This window comes from Ovis canadensis, chromosome 23 (genome assembly GCF_042477335.2).
Source record: "Ovis canadensis isolate MfBH-ARS-UI-01 breed Bighorn chromosome 23, ARS-UI_OviCan_v2, whole genome shotgun sequence".
In the NCBI taxonomy this organism is placed as follows: domain Eukaryota; kingdom Metazoa; phylum Chordata; class Mammalia; order Artiodactyla; family Bovidae; genus Ovis; species Ovis canadensis.
The window spans coordinates 66,527,818-66,553,685 of NC_091267.1; the positions used below are offsets into that span (position 1 = coordinate 66,527,818).

The 25,868-nt window shown below is 38.1% G+C and overlaps 1 protein-coding gene across 1 annotated transcript in view; it reads left to right on the forward strand.

The window, feature by feature from the left end:
• DCC (DCC netrin 1 receptor) overlaps positions 1–25,868 on the forward strand; it is a 1,287,746-nt gene that overhangs the window by 1,198,508 nt on the left and 63,370 nt on the right. Inside the window, exons 25-26 of the mRNA XM_069569336.1 lie at positions 8,310–8,426; positions 23,504–23,659. Of these exons, the coding sequence (XP_069425437.1) occupies positions 8,310–8,426; positions 23,504–23,659 (273 nt within the window). The remainder of the gene's footprint in view (positions 1–8,309; positions 8,427–23,503; positions 23,660–25,868) is intronic.

The window sequence follows — 25,868 nt, forward strand, 5'->3', positions numbered from 1 at the left end:
CTCAACAAAATTCTAGCAATCAGGATCCAACAACACATTAAAAAGATCATACACCATGACCAAGTGGGCTTTATCCCAGGGATGCAAGGATTCTTCAATATCTGCAAATCAATCAATGTAATTCACCACATTAACAAATTGAAAAATAAAAACCATATGATTATCTCAATAGATGCAGAGAAGGCCTTTGACAAAATTCAACATCCATTTATGATAAAAACTCTCCAGAAAGCAGAAATAGAAGGAACATACCTCAACATAATAAAAGCTATCTATGACAAACCCACAGGAAACATTATCCTCAATGGTGAAAAATTGAAAGCATTTCCCCTAAAGTCAGGAACAAGACAAGGGTGTCCACTTTCACCGCTACTATTCAACATAGTTCTGGAAGTTTGGGCCACAGCAATCAGAACAGAAAAAGAAATAAAAGGAATCCAAATTGGAAAAGAAGAAGTAAAACTCTCACTCTTTGCAGATGACATGATCCTCTACATGGAAAACCCTAAAGACTCCACCAGAAAATTACTAGAGCTAATCAATGAATATAGTAAAGTTGCAGGATATAAAATCAACACACAGAAATCCCTTGCATTCCTATACACGAATGAGAAAGTAGAAAAAGAAATTAAGGAAACAATTCCATTCACCATTGCAACGAAAAGAATAAAATACTTAGGAATATATCTACCTAAAGAAACTAAAGACCTATATATAGAAAACTATAAAACACTGATGAAAGAAATCAAAGAGGACACTAATAGATGGAGAAATATACCATGTTCATGGATCGGAAGAATCAATATAGTGAAAATGAGTATACTACCCAAAGCAATTTACAAATTCAATGCAATCCCTGTCAAGCTACCAGCCACATTTTTCACAGAACTAGAACAAATAATTTCAAGATTTGTATGGAAATACAAAAAACCTCGAATAGCCAAAGCAATCTTGAGAAAGAAGAATGGAACTGGAGGAATCAACTTGCCTGACTTCAGGCTCTACTACAAAGCCACAGTCATCAAGACAGTATGGTACTGGCACAAAGACAGACACATAGATCAATGGAACAAAATAGAAAGCCCAGAGATAAATCCACACACATATGGACACCTTATCTTTGACAAAGGAGGCAAGAATATACAATGGAGTAAAGACAATCTCTTTAACAAGTGGTGCTGGGAAAACTGGTCAACCACTTGTAAAAGAATGAAACTAGATCACTTTCTAACACCGCACACAAAAATAAACTCAAAATGGATTAAAGATCTAAATGTAAGATCAGAAACTATAAAACTCCTAGAGGAGAACATAGGCAAAACACTCTCAGACATAAATCACAGCAGGATCCTCTATGATCCACCTCCCAGAACTCTGGAAATAAAAGCAAAAATTAACAAATGGGATCTAATTAAAATTAAAAGCTTCTGCACAACAAAGGAAAATATAAGCAAGGTGAAAAGACAGCCTTCTGAATGGGAGAAAATAATAGCAAATGAAGCAACTGACAAATAACTAATCTCAAAAATATACAAGCAACTTCTGCAGCTCAATTCCAGAAAAATAAACGACCCAATCAAAAAATGGGCCAAAGAACTAAATAGACATTTCTCCAAAGAAGACATACGGATGGCTAACAAACACATGAAAAGATGCTCAACATCACTCATTATTAGAGAAATGCAAATCAAAACCACAATGAGGTACCACTTCACACCAGTCAGAATGGCTGCGATCCAAAAATCTGTAAGCAATAAAATGCTGGAGGGATGTGGAGAAAAGGGAACCCTCCTACACTGTTGGTGGGAATGCAAACTAGTACAGCCACTATGGAGAACAGTGTGGAGATTCCTTAAAAAATTGCAAATAGAACTACCTTATGACCCAGCAATCCCACTTCTGGGCATACACCCCGAGGAAACCAGAATTGAAAGAGACACATGTACCCCAATGTTCATCGCAGCACTGTTTATAATAGCCAGGACATGGAAACAACCTAGATGTCCATCAGCAGATGAATGGATAAGAAAGCAGTGGTACATATACACAATGGAGTATTACTCAGCCGTTAAAAAGAATTCATATGATTCAGTTCTGATGAGATGGATGAAACTGGAGCCAATTATACAGAGTGAAGTAAGCCAGAAAGGAAAACACCAATACAGTATACTAACACATATATATGGAATTTAGGAAGATGGCAATGACGACCCTGTATGCAAGACAGGAAAAAAGACACAGATGTGTATAATGGACTTTTGGACTCAGAGGGAGAGGGAGAGGGTGGGATGATATGGGAGAATGGGAATTCTAACATGTAGACTATCATGTAAGAATTGAATCGCCAGTCTATGTCTGACGTAGGGGGCAGCATGCTTGGGGCTGGTGCATGGGGATGACCCAGAGAGATGTTGTGGGGAGGGAGGTGGGAGGGGGGGTCATGTTTGGGAATGCATGTAAGAATTAAAGATTTTTTTAAATTAAAAAAAAAAGAATCAGTAGCTGGTTTTATTTTGGTTGGGTTTTTTGTGTAGGAAATTAGAAGTGTATTATACCACTGCTAAATATATTAATAATCCAAATAGACTTTGGAAAACACAACTGTATGAGTAATCCTTATGAATCAGTTGTCTATGGAAAAAATTAGATTCAATAAAAAATGATCATTCATTTATCTGGATTAGTTTTCTCCAGACAATTTAGCTTTTTTTTTTTTTTATTTTATTGGAGTATAGTTGCTTTACAATGTTGTTATTTTCTGTTGTACAGCCAAGTGAATCAGCTATCTATATACACATATCTCCTTCCTTTTTGGACTTCCTTCCCATTTAGGTCACATTGAGCACTGAGTAGAGTTCCCTGTGCTTGACAGCAGGTTCTCGTTAGTTGTCTGTTTTATACATCGTATCAATAGTGTGTGTGTATCTATACATACACATACATGTCAGCCCATCTCCCAGTACATCCCTTACCCATTCCTTTCTCCTTGGCAGCCATATGTTTGTTCTGTATGCCTGTTTCTCTGTTTCTACTTTGTAAATGACATAATCTATACCAATTTTTTCAAATTCCACATACATGCATTAATATACCATATTGTTTTTCTCTTTCTGACTTAACCTCACTCTATATGCCATTCTTTAGGGCCATCCACATCTCTATAAGTGACCCAGTGTTGTTCCTTTTTATGGCCGAGTAATACTCCGTTTTATATATGTACCACATTCTCCTTATCCTGGACGTTTAGGCTGTCTCCATGTCCTGGCTATTGTAAGGTTCAGCTGCTGCATCTTGAAGGTCCCCTGGAGAAGGAAGTGGCAACCCACTCCAGTATTCTTGCCTGGGAAATCCATGGACAGAGGAACCTGGGGGGCTACAGTCCATGGGGTTGCAGAGAGTCAGACAGGACTTGGTGACTGAACCACATGCATACAAGGAACCTCCATCCTGTTCTCCATAGTAGCTGTATCAGTCTCCATTCCCACCAACAGTATAAGAGGGTTCCCCTTTCTTCACACCCTCTCTAGTATTTATTGTGTGTAGATTTTGTGATGGTCATTTTGACCAGTGTGAGGTGATATCTCCCCAGCCCCCCTTGTAGTTCTGGTTTTTTGTTTCTCTAAGAATGAATGATGTTGAGCATCTTTTCATGTGTTTGTTAGCCATCTATATGTCTTCTTTGGAGAAATGTCTATTTAGGTCTAAAAAGGACTCCCACCCATATTTTTTGGTTGGGTTGTTTGTTTTTTGGAGCTGCATGAACTATTTCTATATTTTGGAGATTAATCCTTTGTCAGTTGCTATATTTGCAGATATTTCCTCCCATTCTGAGGGTTGTCTTTTCATCTTACTTACGGTTTCCTTTGCTGCACAAAAGCTTTGAAGTTTTAGGTCTTTAATCCATTTTGAGTTAATTTTTGTGTTTGGCGTTAGGGAGTGTTCTAATTTCATTCCTTTGCATGTTGCTGTCCAGTTTTCCCAGCACCGTTTATCAAAGAGGCTGTCTTTGCTCCATTGTATATTCTGGCCTCCTTTGCCATAGATTAGCTGACCATAGCTGTATGGGTTTATCTCTGGGCATTCTATCTTATCCCATTGATCTATATTTCTACTTTTGTGCCAGTATCATTCTGTCTGAATTGGCGTTTTAAACCAAATTAAAATATTGTAACTGATTAAAAGTGTAGCTGGTTGACTAGGCTTTCTCACAGTGTCATTCAAACAAAGATTCTAATTGCTGATTTTTTTTTTTTATCGTAAGTATTCCTTTTCTAGACCTTAAGTGATATCTCAAGCAGAGTCCCTAACTTTTCTGTCACTTTCTGTCATTAAACCACAGTCCAGTTCCATTAGAAATTAAAATCTGAAATTTAAATTAAAGATTCTTTTTCTCCTATGGCCAGACTTTTGGCTCTGAGGACTGGGGGCGGTCACAGTTTGTTTCCTGAATGCTCCAGCACCTTGGAATAAATGGAGCAGTGGGGGTGGGACAGAAGCAGGGAGCTTACTCCATTTCAGAAACGTCTTTAGCCATTCTTCTTACCTCCCTGCTCTTCCTGGTTTTTGAGGGGGTGCAGCCATTGGAGATAAATAAAAGATGAAAGGAGAAAGTCAAGGTGGGAGGGAAGAAAGCACAGTTTGAAGATCTTCACTGATTTTCTGGGAACGTGGGCTGACCTCAGGTGGCACCCAGATTCTCAGCCTCTTATAAAACATGATATGAATTATTTATGGGAACCTGTGGGATGCTTCCTCTGGCCAATTCCATGATCTGAGATACCTCGTCAGGACTTAACCCTCTCCCCCCAGAAGCAGATATACCTGCCCACCTCACTGGTTTCTAGAGGGTCAGCTGCTCTCAAGCCTGACCAACTTTCCAGCTGCCCATGTGACCCACAGGAAGCTCCTCTGTCTTTGACAGGCCACGTGATGAGAGTGCTCGTAATCCACACTGGCTCATCTCTCAGATGTGTTTTGTTCAGTTACCTCTTGTCTGTTTGAATAGACACAGGGTAGACCAGCAAGCCTGCTGCCTCAATAAGCTTCTACCCAGGGAATAAATGAAAGGCAGATCTCTTTGGCAGTAACCTCAAGAGTCTGTAGATGTCTTTTATTCTAGCTTCATTTTATCCTAGCCATCAGGAGAGGAAAAGCACCTCTGTCTCTCACTGGAGGGAATAAAATTGTCTCTCAGGTCTTAGAAGGTTTTGCTAATGATTTCTAGGATACCTCCTTCTTGATTTTCCTTCTCATTATATATATAAATGCTCTGATGACATTTCAGGTCAGTGAGACAGATTTTGATGTCTCTTACCAAGTCTTGGGAAATGTTTAACTCCAAAGGAGAGCCATTTTATTCAGAGTGAGAAAATAGTTTTGCCCATTTGTCTTTAATTTGAGGACCTTCTCGCCAACTCTGTAGTGATAGGGAAAGCAGTACTTGAGATCCTGTTTGTTAAACTTGACAGTACATGAAGTGTTCTTGGTGATGTCCTGGTTAAAAGGACAAAACTATGATTGGAAGAATTAATATCATCAAAATGCCCAAATCACCCAAAGCAATCTATAAATTTAATGCAATCCCTGTCAAAATATCCATGACATTTTTCATAGAATACAACAAATATTCCTAAAATTTATATGGAACCACAAAAGACCTTGAACTATTAAAACAATCTTGAAAAATAGAACAGAGTTGAAGGTATCAGACTCTCCAACTTAAGACTATACTACAGAACTACGGCAATCAATACAGCATGGTACTGGCCCCCAAACAGACATATAGATCAGTGGACCAGAATAAATAACCCGAAAATAAACCCACACCCGTGGTCAGTTATACTATGGTCCTGACAAGGGAAGCAAGAATACACAAGGAAGAAGAGTCTCTTCAATAAGTGGTCCTGGAATAACTTTACAGTTCCATGTAAAGTAATGATATTACAACATTTCCTCACACTGTATACAAAAATACAATGGATTAAAGACCTAATAAGATCTGAAAGTATATAACTCCTGGAAGAGAACATAGGCAGAACACTTTTTGACATAGATCGCAGCAATAACTTTTGGACCTGTCCTCTAAGGTAGGTCTTCCCAGGTGGGATTCAGGAGACTGGCAATGCAGTAGACGTAAGAGATGTGAGTTCAATCTCTGGGTCAGGAAAATCCCACTGGAAGAGGCATAGCAACCCACTCCAGTGTTATTGCCTGGAGAATGCCATGGACAGAGCAAACTGGCAGATTCCAGTCCATAGCGTCACAAAGAGTCAGACAGGACTGAAGCGGCTTAGCATACACACACACGCACGCTCCTAAGGCAAAAGATATAAAAGCAAAAATAAACAAGACCTAATTAAACTTAAAAACTTTTACACAGCAAGGCAAACCATTGACAAAATGAAATGGCAACCTGCTAAATGAGAGAATATATTTGCAAATGATATTACCAACAAGGGTAATATCCAAAGGAGCAAATGATATTACCAACAAGGGTAATATCCAACAAGGGGCTAATATCCAAAATATATAAACAGCTCATACAACTCAATATAAAAAAAAAAAAGCCAACCCAATTAAAAAATGGGCGGAAGAGCTGAATAGACATTTTTTTCCATAGAAGATATACAGATGGCCAATAGGCACATGAAAGATGCTCAACATTTCTAATTAATAGAAAGGCAAATCAAAACCACAACTAGACATCACCTTACGCTTGTCAGAATGGCTGTTATCAAAAAGTTTACAAAAAACAAATGTAGGCAAGAATGTGGAGAAAAGGTAATCCTTGTACACTGTGGGTAGGTGTGTAAGTCGATTCATCTGCTATGGAAAACAGTATGGAGGTTCCTGAAAAAAACTAAAACTAGAACTACCATGTGATCCAGCAATTCTATGCTTGAGTATTTATCTAGAAAAAACAAAAACACTAATTTGTAAAGATACATGCACCCAGTGCTCATAGCAGGTTTGATCCCTGTGTCAGGAAGATCCCCTAGAGTAGGAAATGGCAGCCCACTCCAGTAACCTTGCCTGGAAAATCCCATGGACAGAGAAGCCTAGTGGGCTGCAATCCATGGGGTCGCAGAGAGTCAGACACAGACTGAACACACACACAATGTTTATAGCAGCACTGTTTACAATAGCCAAGGTATGGACGCAACCCACGTGACCATCAACAGACAAATGGATAAAGAAGCTATGGTATTCATATACAATGCAATATTCCTCAGCCATTAAAACGAATTAAATTCTGTCATTTGTAGCAATGTGAAATGCTTAGTGAAATGGATCAAAGACAAATAGTGTATGATACCACTAATTTGTGAAATCTAAAAAAGTAAAATGAATGTATACAGAAAAACAAACAAGCTCACAGATATAGAAAACAAACTAGTGGTTTTCAGTGGAAAGAGGAAAGGGAAGAGGGGCAAAAATAGGGTATGAGGTGAAGACACAGAAATTACTATATATAGAATATATATATATATATATATATATATATAGAAGTGACAAGGATATACTGAAGAGCACAGGGTATTATAATCATTATTTTGAATAACTTAATGGAGTATTATCTATATGCCTAAAACTAATATAATATTATAAATCAACTATACTTCATTTAAGAAAAAAACAGACGAAACTTCATGTCAATGAATCATATACTTTTAACTGATATATAGTATTCAGAATTTCAGTATTACTTTTCAACATATATTTTTATTCAATTTTCAAATCTGCATGTATCATTCTTATTATTTTTGTGACTTTTTAATGTGACATTTTATAGAATTATAATAAATTTGTATCGAGAGAGCTAACCATATTTTTGCAGAACGTAGTTTATTTCCCATGTTTTCATAGTAAGATTTAATGTCTTTGGGGCTTAAGTATAAATGGCCAAGATTGTGGTTAATTCATACAGTTGCATATTATGGAGCTGTTAAAAATTACACTGGTGACTTATTTATTGACAGAAAGATTTTTCTGTTACTTTTTAAAGAAGACTACAAAATAGTATGTATGGTATAATGCCATTTTTGAAAAATAAATATATTAGTATATATTCTCTTGCTTTTACATATATATATATGCATGTGTGGAAATTATAAATAAATAATAATAGTTCTTTTTGGTTAATGAGGTTCTGGTAAATTTTATTAACGTTTCTACAATGAGAGCATATTGATAAACAAAAAAGCAGATATTATTATTTAAAGCATCAGTGAAATGAAAAAGGCATGGGCTTCCTGGCTAGAAATTAAGTGTTGCATCATTAATACTCAAGGGTATTGCTTTCCTTTTAGGTCAAGACACAGAAGAAGCAGGGAGCTCCATGTCCACTCTGGAGAGGTCACTGGCTGCACGCCGAGCCACCCGGGCCAAGCTCATGATTCCCATGGATTCCCAGTCCAGCAATCCTGGTGAGTAACAGTTGGTGCCACAGTGGAGAAGGGAACAATATCGCGTTAATATGAGGCATGCATGCCTAGTTGCTCAGTTGTGTCCAACTCTTTGCAACCCTTTTGCCTGTAGCCCGCCAGGCTCCTCTGTCCATGGGATTTTTCAGGCAAGAATACTCCAGTGGGTGGGCATTTCCTCCTTGATTTGCAGTATTATATTAGCTTCAGTTTGTATATTATATTATACAACTTTGTATATCTTTTCTCTATCAACTGTCAAAACCCAATTAGAGTTTTCTCTGAACTTTCTGGGCAAATGGACATAATGAAGAACTATTAAAATCATATCATTTTTATTTAGAAGTTAGAATTTTCACTCTGTTGTTTGTTATGCTTGCCTTACACAACCACGTGATTTATCTATGGGCAATCAGTTGATACATATTTAAGAAGTTGTATAGAAAATGAATCGATCTAAAAAGAATGGAAGTTTTGTCATTATTGATCTTATTCTAACAACCACCTTCATAGATTTTTAAAAATAAGTCTAATTTTCAGACTTAAATAATCTAGCTCTCTTGAAACAAATATTGAAATAATCACTTCCTACCCCCTTCATGTTGAAGTTTTGTCTTACTCCCATTTTCACTGAAGATATTAGTATCTGTGAATCACTTTCCAATTACCTCTATGATCAATCTTGGTAATTACAGTATCCATACACATAATCCATCTGATGTTACTTCCTGATGTTCCCTACAATATTAGCTCTTTCCCACCTCAATTCATCAATTCCATGTCACACAGGAAACCAATAATTGTACCTGTTACAGAATGTCAGTTTCTGTCATCTCTTTTTCTAGCACAGTATTATTTTTCTCATTTAGAGGCCCCTTGCTAACAAATTTTTAATCCCACTAGGACCTCCAGTCCATTAACTCTGCAACCTTCCCATTATCCCTGGCCTTCCTCATGTCTTTATTTCCATTTAAACTCAACTTCCAATCTAGCATTAATTACTACCTTTCATCCCTTGTGGCTCATCCCTTGACTTCTCTGGTGGCTCAGACGGTAAAGCGTCTGTCTACAATGTGGGAGACCTGGGTTCGATCCTTGGGCCGGGAAGATCCCCTGGAGAAGGAAATGGCAATCCACTTCAGTACTATTGCCTGGAAAATCCCATGGACAGAGGAGCCTGGTAGGCTACAGTCCATGGGGTCGCAAAGAGTCGGACATGACTGAGCGACTTCACTTCACTCCATCCCTTGTAAACAGCCTCATCTCCCTTGGTTCTTCTTCCCTATCATAGTTACTACCCAAAAAACTCAACCCTGGTAAATTAGCTCCTCACCAACATTAACCATGAACCCTGACAGCTGACTTCATTTGAAGAAAGATATGTAGCCTATTTGGGCTTCCCTGGTGGCTCAGCTGGTAAAAAATATCCACCTGCAATGCGGGAGACCTGGGTCCAATCCCTTGGTTGGGAAGCTCCCCTGAAGAAGGAAACTGCTACCCACCCCAGTATTCTGGACTGGAGAATTCCATGAACTGTATAGTCCACGAGGTCCCAAAGAGTCGGACATGACTGAGTAACTTTCACTTTCATATAGCCTATTCACTGGGTATTTATGACAACAAATTCAAGGTGAACTGTCATTTATTTGGAAATGCCAGTCATTTCTCTCACTTTGAGAGAAATCATTCATTATCATTCATTGAGACATCATTCACTGTCTCACTTTATAAGATGAATATCTTGTATCTATTCTTTCCTTTCTGACCCAATACCTCTCTCCTTTCCCCAGTCCCTGCTAATAAGCCTGCTTCTTTTATCACCAAGAGAAGCATTTAGAAATGGTATCCTTATCTACCCTTCAAATCTAGTGATCTGTTTTTGTTTCTCTGTAAGACCAGCTCTCTCCCTTGAGGACAACCTTTCATTCCCACTTATGGACTCTTCTGTAATTATCCCTTTCCTTTCTTGCATCATCAGTTTTCCTTCCTACTGATAACTCCAATATGCATATGAGCATTATCTCCTAACTCCCTTGTTAAAGCATCTTCCCTGGAACCACTAGCCCATTCCTCCCCTTTCCTGGGAAACTCTCTTAAAAGTTGTCTGTAATTACTTTTTGCTGTTTTAATCTTCTTTATTAGTTTTAAGAGCATTTCCACAGTCCCTCTACTAAAACCATGGTTGCCAAGATTTCAGTAATCTCCACGTCTTCTTACCAAATGCTCAGTTGTCCAGTTCTCAGCAAAATTGGACATAGCTTCTGTTTTTTCCTGGAATGCTTTCTTCACTTGGCTGTTGTATTCTAAATGTGCCCAGTTTTCTTCCGGCCCCACTGCCTGCTCATTTTTAGTCCTTTACTTACTCCTCCTTTCTCCCCATCTCCCAACAGACAGAGAGTACCCTAGCCTTCAGTCTACAAACTGCTGTCTACTATCCACACTCGCTTCTTAGAAGGTGTCATCTAATACCGATGGCTTTAATGCCATTTGCATGCTGATGAATCACAAAATTTAATCCCTAGATTAATCCCTTCCTGAAACCCACATCAATTTCCATATACAATATTGACTCACCTTCAGATGGCTAATAGGCAAGCCAGGTGAGCTCAACATGGAAATCTTGGTCTTCCATAATTCCCTCTCCCCAGCTCCAAACTTGATCCTCCTATTATTTTTCCCAATACACGGTACCACTATTTAACCATCTATTCTTGTTTAAAAAAAATAATAATAAATAAAACAAAAACTCCAGTTTCATACTTCTTTATTGTGATTTCCTCACATCCCAAATTCAGTCTTTCACCAAATCTGATAGTCCTTGCTTTCAAAACCTGTCCCGAATCTGACCATTCTTTCCCATCTCCACTCTTCTGCCCTTATCCAAGCTATACCATCTCTAGATGGCAAATATAATCTATAGATTTTAGACTATAGCTGTAAACTTGTAACTGTTCTCTTTTCTTGAGCTCTTGATCTTATAGTAAGTCGTCTACGCCAAAGCTTTTCAATGTGAATTAGATCATGTTATTCCTCTTGACTTCCCATCACATGTGGCACAAAATCCACCGATTTCATCCTGCCCAAGAGGTGCCATGTGGTCCAGCCTCTGGCATGCCTCTCACACTGTCACTTGTTGTTCCTCTCTATAATCTCTTTCAGCCACATAGCTCTCCTCTCTGTACTTTGGCAATAACACACATTCCAATTCAGCGACGTGTAACTGTCCTCTTTGCCTGGCATTTCTTTCCATAGATATTTAGTAGACTTTTCCCTCATTTATTCGGGTCTGTGTTCAACTGCCACCACTGTGAAGGAACATAGGTCTTCTCTGACCATTCCTAGGAGCATCCTTGGTCTCTATCCACCCTCTTCACTCTGCTTTGTGTTTCTTAATGTGTATAACTATCTTACTTCCTTTATTGTGTTTGTTTACTTATTAAGTGTTTTCCCTATGTAGTACAGGCTCTGTGAGAGCAGGAATTTTGCCTACTTTCATCACGTCATATCCTCAGTACCCCAAATGGAGATTGGCCCATGGTAGGCACTCAGTTGATACTATTCAGCCAAATGAATGAACTAATGGCTGTTTCTTTCTACCTACTGTATGTGCTGTTCCAACATAGCTTGCAATTTTACTATAATAAATGTAATGGAATTTATAACAGATGCCAGTTGTTCAACTCATGGGATATATACTGTTCTTATGCCTGTTTTACTAATAAAAGAACTGAGGCTTACAGAGTTTAAGTACGTAGCTTACAATCATACAGCAAGTAAGTGACAGGGCCAGAATTTGGACTCAGGACTGGCTTCAGCCTCTGTGCTCTTAATCATTATGCTCCCAGCTGCAGTCCTCTGTGAAGCTACTGTCCTTTTTCTTTCTTTCCTTTCACCACATAGAGGGACACTGTACACTTAGCCGCTTCTATTTATTTTTTCCTTCCAGCCACTTTCCTCTTTTAACTAAGTTCTGTCTGTGGCAACCTTCTATAGCTTTCTTATGAAAAATCAATGTGTTTCAGAATCTTCATGGGACTTTCTCTCCCATATATAACTTCTTCATCTAAGAAGTTCCCATATCCCATTGACTTTTTTGTTCTTCCACAGTATCTTTTGAATCCCTGGCTGCATTCCCATTTCCAAGAGTCGTGTTTTTATTCTTTTCTTATGGCCTCACCCCTGAACAGTCAAAGTAGCTTTATAATTAATCTTCCTCCTCTCTGTAGTGCCTTCTAAATATCTTTGTATCCTGCTTGCCAAATTTCTTCCTGAAACAACTTAAATATGGCGTTCTACTCCATAAATTTTCCCAATGGCTCCTCACTGTCTTCCAAGAAAAAAAACAACAAACCCCCGTGCATACCAGATGTAAGTCCATATTTCTAGTCTCCTATTTCTGTGTTAGACACCCTTGCCAAGCCAGACCAGTCACCAGTTCACAAACATGCATTGTTCTTTATTTGATTTTCCTTCTGAACACTTTATTTTCCCCTCATGGAATGACTTGGTAGCCATCTCTAACTAACAGAGTTCTGTGAATCTTTCAAAGACCAGAGAGGTATTAATGCTCTCATGAATTCTTTCCTCTCTGATTACTACACCCAGAAATGAGGGCTTCTTTTCTCATGTTTGAATAGCCTCTCTTTTTAACACTTTTATGGAATTAATTCCTGAGTACTGCCTCATATACTTAGGTATTCAAGTCCAAATCCCTCCTCTAACAGATTGTGTATTACGTGATAGGGAGGGAATGCATCTAATTCTTCTTCATATTCACACATTGTTTAACTCAATATCTAGCATAAAATTGGTACTTGCTAAGTATCTTTCAAATAAAGGACTAGATGAAAAAATAAATGTATTATAAGAAGGCTTGTGTTCATAACACATCAGGGTTTAAGGCTTTTTATTTTTTTAGCAGTTCTAGTAGAATATCTTCGAATAAAAACTTGATATATTAAAGGCAGTTAAAATTGTTTTCATTCAACAAGAACTAACGAGCTTGGAAAGAAAGAAATGTAATGAAATCTAAGAAGTGTTGAGAACTTCTAAATATTATTCACTAGCTAAAGTGAAAGTGAAAGTGAAGTCGCTCAGTCGTGTCCGACTCTTTGCGACCCAGTGGACTGTAGCCTATCAGGCTCCTCTGTCCATGGGATTTTCCAGGCAAGAGTGCTGGAGTGGATTGCCATTTCCTTCTCCAGGGGATCTTCCTGACCCAGAAATCGAACCCGGGTCTCCCGCATTGCAGGCAGATGCCTTACCGTCTAAGCCACCAGGGAAGCGAAATACCTTGCTAATTCGTTATTTCATTTACTCCTCATAATACTCTCATGTGTTGAGATTACGCTGATTTTACAGATGGGAAATAGTCTCAGCTTAAGAAACTTCCTTCAGGACACAGCTGAGCAGCTTATGAGTCTCTATGGTGTGCTGCTTTTCTAAGGACAAAGATGCCTTATATTATTTGTATTCATTTTTTAAAGAATCTGTTTGACTCTAGCATCTCCAGTTTACAAATGTGGAAACCAAAGTTCTGAGAGTCTGAAGCCCAAACTTGGGCTCAGTCTGTCGGCTTCACCCTACCCCTCACGCTGCCATCTCAAGCCCTGACTCGCTCAATGACTAAAGTACCACTTCTCTTACTCCTAGTGTCTTACGTGAATGCAGGCCCTAAAATGACAAGTAATTTATTACTTTAATTAGTTTAAAATTAGTAAAGTAGTAGTTAGAAATGTATTCGTTTTATTAACTTAAAAACTGTTCTATAAAGCATGCATATATGTGATTTTCAGCAGTTAAATACATTTATAAAATGCATAGGGACACTCTGACTCAACAGTTCCATACCTAGATTTGTTCTGTTCTTGGCTGTATATCTAGCAGAAATGCCTAACATGCTCCCCAAAAGACATGTATAAGAATACTTTGGGGAATACTGCTTATCATGACTTTGTAATGTATATGACATACTCACACAATGGACTGCCATGTAGCAATGAAAATGAATGAGCTAAAAGGATACAGACAACATGGAGAGTCTCACAGATGTACTCTTGCAAAACAGAAATGTAATACATCTGTATGATTCAATTTATGTAAATTTAAACAGGCAAAATAACCTATGGGGTTAGAATTCAAAAGAGTAGTTACTCTTAATGAGAGGTGGTTAGTTACCAGAAGGGACCATGGAGCAGCTTCTGATAATGTTCCGTTTCATGGCCTGGCTGATGGTGAGAAGACATTTCACCCTGAAAAGTCACTGAGCAGTACTGATGATATTTAGTTTTCAATATGTATTACTGTTGTTCAGTTGCAAAGTTGTGTCCAACTCTTTTTGACCCCAAGGACTGCAGCACACCAGGACTCCCTGTCCCTCACTGTCTCCCAGAGTTTGCCCCAGTTCATATCCATTGAATAGGTGATGTCATCCAACCTTCTCATCCTCTGCCGCCCTTTCTCCTTCTGCCCTCAGTCTTTCCCAGCATCAGGGCCTTTTCCAGTGAGCCAACTATTGGCCAAACTGTTGGAGCTTCAGCATCAGTCCTTTCAGTGAGTATTAAGGATTGATTTCCATTAAGATTGACTGGTTTGGTCTCCTTGCTGTCCAAGGGACTATAAATATACATATTTATATTTAAGTAAAACTTCAATTAGAAATGAAGAGTCAGTAGAATATAGACCTTTTGAAATCTTTGTCACATTACATTCTTTGTTGGCTCCAAACTCAGTTGGTTAGACTCTATCTAACAAGAGAAAATTTACTTCAGCATATAATCCAAGTTGATTTTAAAATTAATTCTTAGACTTTCTGATAAATAGATTCTTTGCAACTGACATGATTGATGGGCCTTAGCTAGCTAGGCCGAAAAACTTGTAGATTTGTATCTTGACAGAGTTATGATTTCATTCAGAATGGTAGATGCATTTACTGATGGCCCACTTGCAATTATTTGGATTTACTCATGTATCAAGTCTTGTATAAACCACATCATAGCACAGTTTGGATTTCCAGTCACATGTATAAAGATGCTTGCTGTTCCGCTTAATAATCTCTATTTTTGTAAGATTATTCCTCCCTTCTTCCTTGACATTTCTCACCATGTTCTACAAAATGTTAATTACCAGATAAAATATAAACTATCTGAAGTGTTTTTTAGTTCTTAAACTTCACAGGAAATGGCATTTAATTTCATTAAAGTACAAAATCTGTTTGTCTGAGATTATACTTCTTGGTTGAAAACATTAGGTGGCATATGTTACTTCTTACCCCAGAACACACTTCACAGCTAAGCAAGCTGATGCCTGTGAGAAGCATAGTAGCTGATAGCAAAGACAGGAGAAGAATCCAGATATTCTGATTTCCCCAGTCCAGTGCTCTTTCTTATAAAACTGTGGTAAAAGTGAATATTTTTACAATGGCCAAAAATAATTTTATATGATTTTCTTACTATAAATTAGTCCCCTGGAGAAGACTCTTAAGAGTCCCTTGGACTGTAAGGAGATCCAACCAGTCCATCCTAAAGGAAATCAGTACTGAATATTCATTGGAAGGACTGATGCTGAAGCTGCAACTCCAATACTTTGGCCACCTGATGTGAAGAACTGACTCATTGGAAAAGACCCTGATGCTGGGAAAGATTGAAGGTGGGAGAAGGGGACAACAGAGGATGAGATGGTTGGATGGCATCACCGACTCAATGGACATGAGTTTGAGCAAACTCCAGGAATTGGCGATGGACAGGGAGGCCTGGCGTGCTGCAGTCCATGGGGTCGCAAAGAGTTGGACACGATTGAGTGACTGAACTTAACTGAAGGAAAGTCATATGCTGGGTTTCCAGGGATCAGACTCTGAAAAAAGATTGGGAAACAGGAGATTTATTAGCAAGCTCCTTTAGTAATAACACCTGTGAGGGTAAAGGGTACAGGATTGCTGAGAGGGGGATAGTAAACTAATCAGGTATTGTTATCATCATTCACTTTGTAAACCGTGTCCGACTCTTTGAGACCCCCATGGAGTATAGCACACCAAGCTTCCTGTCCTTCACTATCTCCTGGAGTTTGCTCAAATTTGTGTCCATTGAATCGATGATGCCATCCAACCATCTCATTCTCTGTCACCCTCTTCTCCTCCTGCCTTCAGTCTTTCCCAGCATCAGGGTCTTTTCCAATGAGTTGATTCTTTACATCAGATGGCCAAAGTATTGGAGCTTCAGCATCAGTCCTTCCAGTGAATATTTAGGGTTGATTTCCTGTTGGATTGACTGGTTTGATCTCCTTGCTGGTTGGCATATGGAAAAACCTGGACAAACTTTTTGGCCAACCCAAAATAGATGGAGGCCTCAACTGACAGTACAGATTGCTCTGGTGCTGGCATTATCCTTCTAGGTTGTCCCAGATGAGGTAGGAGTGGAGGGTGGGGGCGGTTCTGAAGTCTTTGATACAGACTGCTCCTAGGAGGTAAGGTGCAACCTTGATGAGCAGCTTCTTTGGCTGAGAGCAGTTCCTGAAGCGATGGCAGATTTTCTTACACTTTCAGTGTTTTATTATTCCATGCATCCTAATTATTTGGCCTTGGAAAGATTCCTTTTCCATTCTCATATTGTGTTTCCTCCTGCTGTAAAATGCCACAGGAGAGGTGAAGAATAGATCTAGGTAAAATAGAAATGGAAGCAGATACTCTGTAGGACCACATCAGCTGTACAATTTTAATAATTCACTGTATGAGTTTGTTGAGTAAAAATCTCTTGAATTTATTTTTTTCAGTTTTTTATTTCCTTGTAAAGATTTGAAGGAAAAAATGTAAGATCAGCCTCTAAAGAAGCTAGAAGTTTCAAAAACTTAAATTAGATGGTATTTTAAAAGACTGAGGCAGAAGAAAGCATACAGTTTTGTTTTCAGGATAGCTTGGATGCTGCTATGGTTACTGGTTGGGGGCCTTTCTAGAACGTTCACTATGAGAGCCAATGTTTTCTTCCACACCCTCACTATCTGCTTTAGTCACTTGAGTGCAGAACTCAGTTTTCAGTATCTTTGGAAAATTTTGACTTCTATTTTAAGTGGCCATAATATTTTAAGTGGTCATAATATTTCAAGTGGTCATATTTTTTAAAATTTTATTTATCATTGAACAGTTTTATTTAGATATAATTTATGTGTGTATCTGTACATATTTAATGTACATAGTCTAGTAAGTTTAGACATGCATTCACCCGTGATACCATCACCACAAAGTCATAGATAAGAAGGTTGTTTTAAACAGTTTTTTTTTTTAATTAAATGTTATTCAGCTCAATCTTGGGGCAGATCTTCTGGGACTCAGGAGAAATTAATGTCAGTAACCAACATTTCCACCCTGATGCACTTATAGGTGGGTGCTCTGTTTAATCCTCAGAACCACATCCTAAAGTTGATACCACTATGATCTCCACTTTACTGAAGAAAAAACCAGGAAATAGATTGCATACCCTCTCATGTGAATGTATGCTGCTGCTGCTAAGTCACTTCAGTCATGTCCAACTCTGTGCGACCCCATAGACAGCAGCCCACCAGGCTCCTCTGTCCCTGGGATTCTCCAGGCAAGAACACTGGAGTGGGTTGCCATTTCCTTCTCCAATGCATGAAAGTGAAAAGTGAAAGTGAAGTCGCTCAGTCGTGTCCAACCCTTAGCAATCCCATGGACTGCAGCCCACCAAGCTCCTCCATCCATGGGATTTTCCAGGCAAGAGTGCTGGAGTGGGGTGCCCATTGCCTTCTCCGTGTGAATGTATAGTTACCTACTACTACCTAACAAATTACCTCAAAATGTAGCAACAGAAAACAACCATTTATTTTTTCAGTAGCTTCTGAGCATCAGGAATCCAGGAATGATTTAGCCAGGCAGTTCAAGCTCAGGGTCCTCATGACATATGACTCCTGGCCTCCTCCAGAGTGAACCATCAGAGAGAGTGAGAGGGGAAAAGAGAATGAGAAAGAATCTCATTTAACCTGTTTTTGGAAGTGACATACCATCACTTCCATTGCACTCGCTGGTCACCAGAACAACGTGGATGAACTGTGGCAGGGAACTCCAACAAGGATGCGAATACAAGAAGAGAGAATCAATGGGCACTGTCTTAGATGTTGGCTATGACATTTATTCCCTACCAAGTAGCAGAACTAGATAATGAACCCAGGCAGTCTGACCTAGTGTGTGGGCCCTTTACCACTATTTTAAGAATAGCGGCAGAAAATGTCATTGTGAATGTTCACTATTTCCCTAAAGTAGGAATTTGTGGATACTTGTGGCTGGCATCCAGTGACAATTGCTTGTCAAAGGACACCTGAAAATGGGAAGGAGATTAGAGTATTTATCAAGGGTGACGGAAACTACAGTTCTGAATAGTCCAGATTATATGTAGGCCATTGCCAAAAAGAAATGCTAAAGAGAGGCAGAGTGAGAAATCATTTCACTTAAGCTCTTTGCACTTTCAAATATTATCTTTACTCTTCTGTTTGTTCACCTCTCCTCCTCAACAAATCTCTCAAATTGCCAAGTATCATGGGGACAAGTACCTATAGAGAGCTTTATTTCTTAAAATTGTAACTTTAAAAATAAAATCTGTATTTTAGATTTCCTATAGGTCGTGTTTAACACTGACATTTTTGTAATTGTTGTTTAAAGTTTTTGAATATCAATGTGTCCAGTTCAGGAAACTAAGTAATTTGGTGGTGAGGGAGTTTCTACTTGAAAAATCTTGATGCATCAGTATGAGAGATAAATCCAGTTGTCAGCAAGCTGTGTCAGAACAGATTTCTTGTCATAGTTGGCCGCAAGGCAGAGATTTATTGAAAATGTTTGATGATATCACTGTTCGAGCTGTTTTACATAAACAGAGCAGGGCAGTGAATGCCTTGAATTGTACTGTGAGGATGTGTGTGTGCGTGCGTGTGTTTCTGGCTCTCAAAACTGACATGCAGGGGAAAATACAAAAATGCACTTCAATACACGGTGTTAGGTCCAACTTATTTCAGAATGATTAGTTTAGCAACAACCGTTTTATAAGTAAGGGTAGGTGTCTGTTCTGTTTTAGAAATGAATCATGGATCAGAAAACTTCAAAACCAAGGCTTTGGAATACTGACTATTCTATTCATGTGAGGGAAATAGAACAATGCAAATTTCTGAGCTGCTGAGACATACAACAGATTTATCGTTTTTTAAAAGAACTTTTATTATTTGCAAACCTTTTGTACTCAGGTCAGTAGTCAAAATGCAAAACCCATAGAAAGTAAAATTTCTTTTCTTAAGTAATGAAAGACTTGGAACTGGAATATGAATTTAGTCTCTTGGGTTCTCTCCACTCTCTAACTTACACAGAATCTGTGGCTTGCCAAATTATTTTCTGTTTCTCTATTCAAATTTATTCAGCACCAACTGGAAGATATTTATGACATTCTTTTTCTAACTGCATTCTAAAATATTGGTTAAATTCAGATAACAATATTGATTAGAATGTGCAGTTTGTCAAGTGGGTGCCTTCTGTGTTTAAGGGAGACTTATTGTCACATTTATTTATGAGTAAAAATTGTCAACACAGGAAAAGCTTTGCAATTTGGCAGTCAACCTTAATGACTGTATATAGTAATCTCATTTTGATTGGTTAGATGTATGAATTCAATTAACTGCTTCAGAGTGAAATTTTGAGTTATAGGAATACAGACTTTGTTATTATAAGACTTTTATTTGCAAAGGTATTCAAGTCTATTACTCTTATTATCATTGTAGTAACGTAGTAAGTATACACACCAGAAAACAAAATAATACATACATGAGATCATGTAAAAAATCTCCAGTGGGTTAAAATGACACATTTATAAATATTTCTTCTAGAAAATCTTTCTTGTTAACTCACTTGAAAAATATGAAGTGTCTCCAGCACTGTACTATGACAGACACAAAGACTACAAAATTATAACCTTTTCCTCTAGGGAATTTATCATTATTTTGGCTGGTATCTGGTTTGAATATCTGATTCTTTTCAAAAGTTCCCTTCTCATTTTATTTCTTTTCCTTTTTCTAAAGTCTGTTCATGTGTTTAGATAGCCACAATCTACTTTTATAAAATATCTTATCAATTAAATTATAACATCTTTATTTATGATGTTACATATCAGTCTGAATTTTTCATTGAAGTGCTCCCAAAAATAATTTAGAAAAGCTTTGTATCACCACACACATTTTTAATTCAGTATTTAAAGTTAAATATTATAGGTTAAATATCTGCAAAATACATAATTTTTCTGGTATTCTACTCTTTTAAATAAAGCCAAAAGTATAAAAATACCATAGCAATTTGATACCCACCATCATCTATTTACAAAGTATCAATATGTAAGGAAGTTTCCCTTTTACAGAGAAAAGTTTGTATCACTCATTTTCTTCCTTTAACTAATACCTACAATTCACTTCCCCACAGAATAACATACAATTGTCAGCTCTATGAACTCTGACAGAAAGTTAAATAGTATTTCAGTTAGCAACTAGATAATGTCCTCTAATTTTTTCTGGAAGTAAAGTTATATTCAAGTATTGATTAATCATTCAAGTTATCTGCTTTCTAATTTTCTAGGAGGTACAACTGTAAAAAGCTTTATCAAGACTTATACATCTACAGGTTTCATTCACTTAGAGGTACTTCGTATAATACAATATACTAAGACAAGATTGAAAACATTGAAATATCACTTACATCTTTACTAACATAAGTTTTGAAAAAATATTTATCCCATTAAATAATTAATATACGTTCTTATTTGATTCAGATAAAGCACCCATTACTTAACCTCCTTAAAAAAGAGTTAGTCCTCATTACCAAAACAGTCAGTCAAAACTTTCTATGCATTAATATATGATATTTGTTTTTCAGTTTCTGATTTACTTCACTGTATAGCAGGCTCTAGGTTCATCCACCTCACTACAACTGATTTAAATTCATTCCTCTTCATGGCTAAGTAATATTCCATTGTATATAGGTACCATATCTTCTTTATCCATTCATCTGTTGATGGACATCTAGATTGCCTCCATGTCCTGGCTAGTGCTGCAGTGAACACATTGGGGTACATGTGTCATTTTGAAGGAACCCTTTTAATTTAAAGTGCTATGTATTTCATGTAATTAATCTGCATTTTTAAGTCAAAATATTTAAAAAATCTGTTTCTAACCAACAATAATGCAATGTAATTTGTATCTTGATGATGAAATTACTAGGTAAAAGGAAAGTGATTAAAAAATTTTTTTTTACTTTGGTAAATGTACACTGCTGTGCATGTGGAACTTCAGCAACTGGCCTTAGGGTATAACTAAATTAAAAAATCATAATATAAATAATTCATTAATTTTTCAGATAAGAATATGCTGTTGAAATTGATCATTCCAGTAGCTAGCTTAATTTTTACTTTTTGTTAATAAGAGGTAGAGTGTGCTAAACATTTTATAAGATGAAGATTGACTTACACTGAGAGTAAGTATTTCATAATATGATACAGTTCAGTCCAATTGCTCAGTCGGGTTTGACTCTTTGTGACCCCATGGACTTCAGTACGCCAGGCCTCCCTGTCCATCACCAACTCCCAGAGTTTACTCTGGGAGTTACTCTGTCCATGGAGTTGGTGATGCCATCCAGCCATCTCATCCTCTGTCATCCCCTTCTCCTCCTGCCTTCAATCTTTCCCAGCATCGGGGTCTTTTCAAATGAGTCAGCTCTTCGCATTAGGTGGCCAAAGTATTAGAGTTGCAGCTTCAACATCAGCCCTTCCAATGAATATTTAGGACTGATCTCCTTTAGAATGGACTGGTTGGATCGCCTTGCAATCCAAAGGACTCTCAAGAGTCTTCTCCAACACCACAGTTCAAAAGCATCAATTCTTCAGAGCTCAGTTTTCTTTATAGTCCGACTCTTACATCGATACATGACTACTGGAAAAACTATAGCCTTGACTAGATGGATCTTTGTTGGCAAAGTAATCTCTCTGCTTTTTAATATGCTGTCTAGGTTGGTCATAACTTTTCTTCCAAGGAGTAAGCATCTTTTAATTTCATGGCTGCAGTCATCATCTGCAGTGATTTTAGAGCCCCCCAAAATAAAGTCTGCCCCTGTTTCCACTGTTTCTTTATCTATTTGCCATGAAGTGATGGCACCAAAACAGACTGATTATATTCTTTGCAGCCAAAGATGGAGAAGCTCTATACAGTCAGCAAAAACAAGACCGGGAGCTGACTATGGCTCAGATCATGAACTCCTTATTACCAAATTCAGACTTAAATTGAAGAAAGTAGGGAAAACCACTAGACCATTCAGGTATGACCTAAATCAAACACCTAATTCATAATGTGATACAGGTGAACAGGTATTTGAAGAATGGAATCGACAGTGCTCACTAAACCTGGAAAAAATTGTGTAAGATATTATCTGTAGGTTTAGACCAATGTAGCTTCAAACATGTTTTGGTATTTCAGAAAACATTCAGTTGCATTTAAATTAATGTGTCACAAAGTTGTACTACTTCAGCTGCTTGAAAGTATTTTCTATTAAATATAAATCCTTGGTTTGAGTATTTAGAGTATACTTTCATATTCTCTCTCCAGACTATAGATCTCCAAAGCATTACTTTCCTTCACAGAATTAATAGAAAATCCCCACTTTTTTAGCCCGCTGTATATAATGTATTCCATTTTGGAATAATCTAATGTTCGTAACATCATTATTTTTGCCCAGAAGAAAGAATAAGATGAAAACCAAACCAAACCAAATAAAAACCAGGGAGCCTTAAGGTGGCCTATGAATCACTTCTTTGTTTGAAACCATGAAAAGTTTTAAACCTCAGGGTAATTCTTGCTAGTGAGATTCTTGAAGAGTGAGTTGTCTTTTCTGAAGTGAGAAAGGGACTTTCTAGAAAGAGAGGTAAGTAAAGGAAGCGACATGAAACTATGAGGAGCATCCATGGATTTGAAGATGTGAAAATGTAACCGTTTCCTTTTTGCTTGTTAGGTGGATGCATGGGATTGAAAATATTAATGACAACACCTTTGTTTTGCAGCTGTCGTGAGCGCCATCCCTGTGCCAACCCTAGAAAGTGCCCAGTACCCAGGAATCCTTCCGTCACCCACGTGTGGATACCCCCACCCACAGTTCACCCTCCGGCCTGTGCCGTTCCCAGCACTCTCAGTGGACCGCGGTTTTGGAGCAGGAAAAAGTTAGTGCATTGCATTTTCCTTTATTTTTACTGAGAACAAACAAATAAGATCAATAACGTCTTGTCAAGTGTGTAGCATTCTGATGCTCTTATCCTTTGTAAAGAGGGATTCAGCTGTGACCTGAGTACTAGAATTTTCTTTTTCAGCATGGTCAGTTTTTTGGACCCTAAACGTGTATTGGGACTGATTTTCTAGGAGTCTTTCCACAGTCTGTTGCACTGACAATATGAAGTGTTGTGAGAAAACAAAGCTGAACGGGTTCAGTAAAACAGTGACGTGATGGGTGCTGGAAATTAGTATGTTCTGATAAGTGGGAAGTGAATAAGCAAGTGACTGAACTCCAACATATTCTCACTTAAGTGTCTGTTTGTAATAATTGAAGATGTCTTTTTGATTTTCCTTATGAACCAATACCTGTATGAAAGCTTTAGCTTTCTTTATTTAAATCAGCCATTTGCAACACCATGGATAGACCTTTTTCATTTTTCATTTTTAAGAAATAGCTATTGGAAATAAAAAATTTTCCAGACTAATATTTCACCTGTTTTATGTATTTATTTTTCCAGCTTTAATGGGAATAGTTGACATTGAACAGTGTGTTCTGCCATGTGTTGATTTGATATACTTCTCTATTACAAAATGATAATCTCCATAACCTTAGCCAACACCTCCATCCATGGCACGTAATAAGCATTTCTTTTTTGTGGTAAAAACATTTAAGAGTTACTCTCTTAGCAACTTCTGAGGGTTTAATACAGTATCATTAACTATAATCACTCCTCTGTCCATGGGATTCTCCAGGCAAGAATACTGAAGTGGTTGCCATCTCCTTCCCCCGGAGCTCTTCCTGACCCGGGTCTCCTGCTTGCCAGCAGATTCTTTACTAACTGAGCTATGAGGGAAGCCCATTCTATACGTTATAGCCCCAGAATTTATTCATCTTCTAACTATAAGTCTGACCAAATATGTCCTTTCTTCTGTCCTCTCCCAGTCTCTGGTAAACATTATTCTAGTTTCTATGTCTATGAGTCTGGCTTTTTTCGATTCACATATAATGTTTGTCTTTCTCCATCTGACTTATTTCACTCAGCATAATGCCTTTAAGGTCTATCCATGTTGTTGCAAATGTAAATGTCCTTCTTTCTCATGGCTAAATAGTATATGTGTGTATGTGTGTATACATTTTATATGTATCTCACATCTTCTTTGCCCATTCATCCTTGATGAAAACTTAGCTGTTTCCATGTATTGGCTATTGTGAATTATGCTGCAAAAAGCATGGGAATCTCAGCCATAAAAAGGGACAAAATGGGGTCATTTGTAATGATATGAATGAATCTGGTGTCTGTCATAAAAAGTGAAGTAAGTCAAAAAAAGGAAAACAAATATTGTATGTTAACACATATATATATGGAATCCAGAAAAGTAGTACTAATGACTCTATTTGCAGGGCAGGAATAGAGACACAGATGTGGAGAATGGACTTGCAGACACAGCGGGGGAAGGAGAGGATGGGATGAGTTGAGAGAGTAGCTTTGATATACATATATATATATGAAAAGTGAAAGTGAAGTCGCTCAGTCGTGTCCGACTCTTTGCAATCCCGTGGACCTATGTAGCCTACCAGAACTCTCCGTCCATGGGATTCTCTAGGCAAGAATACTGGAGTGGGTTACCATTTCCTTCTCCAGGGGATCTTCCCAACCCAGGGATCGAACCCAGGTCTCCCACATCAGAGGCGGACACTTTAACCTCTGAGCCACCAGGGAAGCCCTATATATATATATATATATATATATATATATATAATCATATGTAAAATAGATAGCTCGCGGGAAGCTGCTGTATAGCACAGAGAGCTCAGCTTGGTACTCTATGATGTCCTGATGTTAAGTCGCGTCAGTCGTGTCCGACTCTGTGCGACCCCATAGATGGCAGCCCACCAGGCTTCCCCGTCCCTGGGATTCTCCAGGCAAGAACGCTGGAGTGGGTTGCCACTTCCTTCTCCAATGCATGAAAGTGAAAAGTGAAAGAGAAGTCGCTCAGTCGTGTCTGACTCTTAGTGACCCCATGGACTGCAGCCTACCAGGCTCCTCCATCCATGGGATTTTCCAGGCAAGAGTACTGGAGTGGGGTGTCATTGCCTTCTCCCTGTGATGTCCTAGAGGGGTGGAATTGGGGCTGTGTGGGAGGGAGGTTCAATAGTGA